Source organism: Leopardus geoffroyi, chromosome D3 (genome assembly GCF_018350155.1).
Source record: "Leopardus geoffroyi isolate Oge1 chromosome D3, O.geoffroyi_Oge1_pat1.0, whole genome shotgun sequence".
Lineage (NCBI taxonomy): Eukaryota > Metazoa > Chordata > Mammalia > Carnivora > Felidae > Leopardus > Leopardus geoffroyi.
Window position 1 is genome coordinate 37,888,387 of NC_059339.1, and position 6,000 is coordinate 37,894,386.

General features: G+C 37.7%; 1 protein-coding gene and 1 long non-coding RNA gene across 4 annotated transcripts in view; one reads left to right on the forward strand and one right to left on the reverse strand.

The window, feature by feature from the left end:
* Positions 1 to 6,000, forward strand: part of L3MBTL4 (L3MBTL histone methyl-lysine binding protein 4) — a 446,682-nt gene that overhangs the window by 249,641 nt on the left and 191,041 nt on the right. For all 3 annotated transcript variants that reach the window (XM_045458489.1, XM_045458490.1, XM_045458491.1), the window contains exon 13: positions 1,990 to 2,104. In XM_045458489.1, the coding sequence (XP_045314445.1) occupies positions 1,990 to 2,104 (115 nt within the window). The remainder of the gene's footprint in view (positions 1 to 1,989; positions 2,105 to 6,000) is intronic.
* The window catches only part of LOC123588153, a 22,017-nt gene continuing 20,863 nt past the window's right edge, over positions 4,847 to 6,000 (reverse strand). The window contains exon 3 of the long non-coding RNA XR_006707734.1: positions 4,847 to 4,979. This is a non-coding gene — a long non-coding RNA (uncharacterized LOC123588153). The remainder of the gene's footprint in view (positions 4,980 to 6,000) is intronic.

Genomic DNA, 6,000 nt, shown 5'->3' on the forward strand with positions numbered 1-6,000 from the left:
TGGACATTAAGAATGATACAGCATTCAGATTTGGGAGCATTTGTCTTCCTTTAAAAAGGGTAGAGCTTGTTCTGTCAGTCAGTTAATTACTGATGGCTGTTCTTAATCTTGTTGAGGTTTTATTTTGGCCTTTCTTAGGGCTGGTCTAGACTACTCTATGACATGGTTCTTATTAGAAAATTATGGCCTTTTTGCATGTCTCGGTCAAATTCTTAAGATGTCTGCACTCTGGTCTCTCTACTCTCCAGGTGTGTGTGACCTCTGCTATCTTCATTTTACTTCCAGCTCTGTATCAGATGCTTTCTTCTTCATTTCACCTTGTCTCACCTTGCACATGTACAGTCCAGCCCTTGACCAAGGTTGTGCAAAAATCCCCCAGAGATTTCTGGCATCCCCTTCTCTAGCTCTATTCTCTCTAGTGTCTGTCCTCCGATTTCCAGCTGCTTCATCAGTGCTGAACTGCATCTGTGTCTCCTCAGCACAGCATGACTGCTCTGTTTCTCCTCCCTGTGCTGCTGTCAGGAAATTGACTACAGGCTGACATCTGGGGCTCGCCTAGGTGTACTTAGGGATTACATATCTGTGGTGCCTATTGACCAGTGTCTACAGTCCCTTCATATATTCAGTCCAGTTTTATAGTTACTACTGGGAAAGGGCACTCTGTCTCAGCCAGAAGCCTAAGTTTGGTAGAAATATTCTCTTGAAAGTTATTCCTAAGATTGTTGGTTCTCAACCTCCAGCATATATTAGATACATCTAAACGACTTGTTTAAAAATTGTGAGTCCCTGTCCTTTAGAGTGTCTGAGTCAGTGAGTTGAGTTGGGGCCTGCCAATCTGCATTTCTAACATGTGTCCAGGTGATGGTGATACTGATGGTCAGGGAACCAAACTTGGAGAACCACTAAATAAGAAAGACGGATCTTGAAAAAAAAGCATTGGACTTTTTCCTAGATACAGTTTTACCTTTTTTTCTTTTTTTGTGGTCCTATGTCTTGCATAACAGACTGATGTTTCGGTTAGTTTATTATAATGCCAGCAATCTTGCTGTTTTTATTCAAATTTTGATTTTCAAAAAATTGTGGGTTTTTTCTGCATTGAAAAGGGATTCCTCACTTAATTAATAGAAACAGAAAATATGTAAGAGAGTAAGCAAGGTTATGAAATTTATTCTTTTTGCGTGCCCAAAATAATTTGGTTTGTTCATTCTGATATGAAACTTCTAAAACATAGTGTTTTGTAAGTTTCAGAAATAAGTATGTGATTATTGTTTCAGAAATTGAATTTTATTTTTTATTCTTGGACCTATATGTATGTGTATATGTGAATTATGTGTATGTGTATGTGTGTTTTGTAGATAAGACGCAAAACAGTGGTAACCATTTGCTGGATTTCTGGACCTGAGCCATATCTCTTCCTCAGGTTTACTGAAAGTTTACACTGTCCTTTACAGCTCTCAAGATAGCCATTAATCTGTCTACCTTAGTAGCATATTTCATCCGCTCCTGGGCCTCCATTGTTTCAATGGCTCCATCTCTCCTTGGTTGTCAGGATTTTGAAACTTATTGCTTCCTTTCACTCTAAAATCGATGCATTTCCCGATAGGGTAAGCCTTGTACTTATGTCAAATTGGTGACTCTAGTTGTTATGTCTGACATGATTTTTCAGAGGCATCCAGTAGGAGAGGTGTCCTCCCGCCAGCATTACAGTATTACTTAGCCGGGGAAATGGGTTGGTATTGTCCCTTCAGATTCTGATCAATCTCTAACAGATTTTTTTGTTTACCAACTTCTTTAATTTCTCAGAAAAATTGGTACTACAATAGTCTTTAGTGGTTAGATTAGAATGCCCTTTGATGGCACATTTTAAATATTGTTTCAGCTGTAATGTATAATTGTTACAATTTCAATCTCAATTTCACAGGTCTGATTTCTAATATTTTGATGCAGACATAGTGAAATACTAATTACTAAATGCTAATTACTCAACAGGTTCATTTTGATGGCTGGGACCACAAATATGACTACTGGATGGATGCAGACAGCCCTGACATCCACCCGATTGGATGGTGTGACATAACAGGGCATCCCCTGGAAGTACCATATCGTAAGTATTTTATTCTTTGTTGTTGATTTTTAAATACTTAGCCTGAATTCCTACCTTAATGCTGTTCTTTTTCCTGTCATTATAAGTATTTTAAAACTAAATATCAGATAGGTGAATTGACTAATCAGTGCTACAGCTATGCTGTAATTATTCATAATTAAGCCTCAAAAGAGTGTGCTTTATATTTTTAAAAAGTTATAATAATAATTAAGGAATTATTTTGATAGTGTTGTCTAGGAGAATCTTTATTTTCTACATTTTAGTTTGGGAAACTTAACCCAGTCCAAATCCATCGAACTTGGGCCATTGATTTTAGCTGACGTGCATTTTGGTTTTTTGTTTTAAACATCCCATCTTAATTAATTTTCTTTTATAGATTATATTTCAAAAAGTTTTAGAAAAAATAGATGTTTTAAATTTCAGCAATTAAAAAAATTAGTTGAAAAAAGTCCTCTGTTATATTGGTATTTTCATTATTTCTTTCTTTCTGGCTACTTAAAGTTAAAGAGGAAATTAACCACTCTAAATTTTAATGAACCTTGAACCAAAATATCTCATTCTTTTGTCTGAAGGGTTCTTTCTACCAGATGAGGCTGACATGACTAATAGCTGGTTCCAGACACATGTGCAGGCTCTCCATTCTTTTGTTTGTTTTGTTCCTTCACTGCTTCTGGTGTTTTTCTGTTGGTTTCTTGGGATAACGGCGAGCGTATTATTCTGTTAATGAGGTTATCTTATATTGAGCCAGCCCCATGATGCTAGAACCTCAAGGACTAATTGCATCTTTGAAGTAGTTCCTTAACTTATAGGAGTGAGAAGAATTCCTGAACTTATAGAAGTGAGAAGCGTTCCTGACTTGCTAACATGACATCTTTACGTTGTGCTGGGTGCTTCAAAAACTACAAAGTCAAGAAGGTGCAGGTCCTTACTTAACTTCGAGTGTGTTAGCAAGTGTGGAGTCTGTACATACAGAATGTAAAACCCAGAGACCATGGTCAGTTCTATGTTGGGGGAAAAGTGTTAGGATTTGTGCTGTGTGTGTGTGTGTGTGTGTGTGTGTGTGTGTATGTATGTGTGTTTTCTGATTCCACTTTTAACTCTCCATGATTTCACATCCCAGTATGTCAGGGAGATGTTTCTCATTTTATGTTAACCTCCCCCTTTTCCCACATGGACGTGCACACATCTAACCCTCACACAATAACTTTCTCAAGTAGGAATGGTCTCAGTGTAAGTAGGAATGGGTCAGCATTCCAGGGACAGGGACACCCTCTCTTGACTCCACTCCATCCCATCCATTACCTGTTCCCTTGTCAAACTGCTTAACCAGCTTCTCAAACTGAGTGTCTCATAAATATCCCAAAGTCTATGGATCAAACTGAACTCCATCCCAAGCCAAAAATCTTGCTTTTCTACTATAGTTCCTACTTGCTTTCAAAGTTCCTACTTCTTAAGCAGAGTCATTCTGGACTTGCCCCCCGCCCAACCCTTCCTACACCCCACACCCCATGTACAATCAGTCAGCAAGTCTTATTGATCCTCTAACTTAATTTCTCCAAAATCTATCTCTGACCCCTGCCTGCTCCCTCCCAGGTCCATTGCATTTGATCTCTCATCATAGTTCAGTGACTTGCAGACTGCTAGTTAGTGAGTTGCACACATCCTCCTGAAAAGCCTAAGATCTCAAAATTCAGGTTCTAGAGGCAATATAGTCTACCAGTTAGAAATGTGGAACCTGGAGTCAGAGTGCTTGGATTTGAATCTCAGTTTTACTGCTCACATAGCTGTGTGACTGACTGTCTCTGCCTGTTTCCTCATCTAGGAAATGGAGATAATAATATTATGTGCCTATCTCAAAAATGTATAATGATAAATGAGATAAATGCACACAATACTTTAAAAACTATCTAGCCCCAAAGTATGTCCTGAATTGGTGCTGGCTGCTGTCAGGAAATGATATCACAGTCTATAGATTATCATTTTTACATGAAATTATGTGATTTATTAAGGATTACAAAACCTGAAATTGTGCTAAAATTAATGTGATTAGAGTTTTCCAAATGTTTTCATTTCTTCCTTCCTTCCTTCCTTCCTTCCTTCCTAGCTCCCTCCATCTCTCCCTCCCTACTTTCTCTTACTTTCTTTCTATTCATTTATTTACTTACATTTATTTACATTAATTATAGTTGACACATGTATACATTGTAGTGATTTGACATTTATATACACTACAGAGTGATCATTGTAAGTGTAGTCACCATCTGTCACCATACAAAGTTATTAAAGTATTATTGACTATATTCCCTATGCTGTACTTGATATCCTCATGACCTGTGTTATAAATTTGTACCTCTTAATCCTCTTTACTTATTTCACCCCCCCCCCCAATCCCTTCCCTCTTAGCAACCATCAGTTTGTTCTCTGTATTTATGAGTCTGTTTCTGTTTAGTTTAGTTTGTTTGTTTAGATTCCACACGTGAGTGCAATTATGTGGTATTTATTTTTTCTCTGACTTATTTAATTCAGCATAATATGTTCTAGGTCCCTGTTGTTGCAAATGGCAAGCTTTCAATCTTTTTATGAGTGAGTAATATTCCACTTTATATATATGTGCCACATCTTCTTTATTCATCTGTTAATGGGCACTTGGGCTGCTTCCGTATCTTGACTACTGTACATAATGCTGCAATAAACATAGGAGCACATATCACTTTTTGAGTTAACGTTTTGTTTTCTTCAGATAAATACTTAGAAGTGGAATTGCAGGCTGATATGGTAGTTCTATTTTTAGTTTTTTGAGGAACCTCCATACTTTTTCCATAGTGGCTGCACCAGTTTATGTTCCCACCAGGAGTGCACAAGGACTCCCTTTTCTCTACAACCTCACCGGCACTGGCTATTTCATGTATTCTTCATACTAGCCATTTTGGCTAGTGTGAGATATTATCTCATTGTGGTTTCGATTTGCATTTCCCTGATGACTAGTGATATTAAACATCTTTTCATGTGTCTGTTGGCCATCTGGATGTCTTCTTTGGGAAAATATCTATTGAGGTTTTCTGCCCATTTTTTAATTGGATTTGTTTGGGGGTTTTGGTGTAGGTTGTGTGAATTTTGTTAAATATATTTTGGATATTAACCCCTTATTGGGTGTACTGTTGGCATATATCTTCTCCCATTCGGTAGGTTGTCTTCATTGTGTTGATGGTTTCCCTCCCCATGCAGAAGCTTTTTAGGTAGGTGCAATTTCATTTGTTTATTTTTGTTTTGGTTGCCCTTATCTGAGGAGACAAATCCAAAACAATTATTGTTTAAGACCCATGTTTAGCAGTTTATTGCCCATGTTTTGTACAATTTTCATGATTTCGGGTCTTATATTTAGGTCTACATGTATAGTTTTTTTCCCCTTGTAATTGATTTCTAGTGTTTGGAAAAATGCTTCATATGATTTCAATCTTCTTAAATTTATTGAGACTTGTTTTGTGACCTAACATGTGGTTTATTCTTTTTTTTTAAGTTTTTTAAAATGTTTATTTATTTTTTGAGAGAGAGAGACAGACAGAGCATGAGAGGGGAGGGCCAGAGAGAGAGAGGGAGACACAGAATCCGAAGCAGGCCCCAGGCTCCAAGCTGTCAGCACAGAGCCTGACGTGGGGTTCGAACCCACCAGCTGTGAGATCATGACCTGAGCTGAAGTCAGAAGCCAAACTGACTGAACCACCCAGGCGCCCCACATGTAGTTTATTCTAGAGAATGTTCCATCTGCAATTGAAAAGATCGTACATTCTGCTGTTTGGGGATGGGATGTTCTGAATATATCTATTAGGTCTATGGGATCTAATGTGTTGTTTAGGGCCACTGTTTCCATATTGATTTTCTGTCTGTATGATATATCC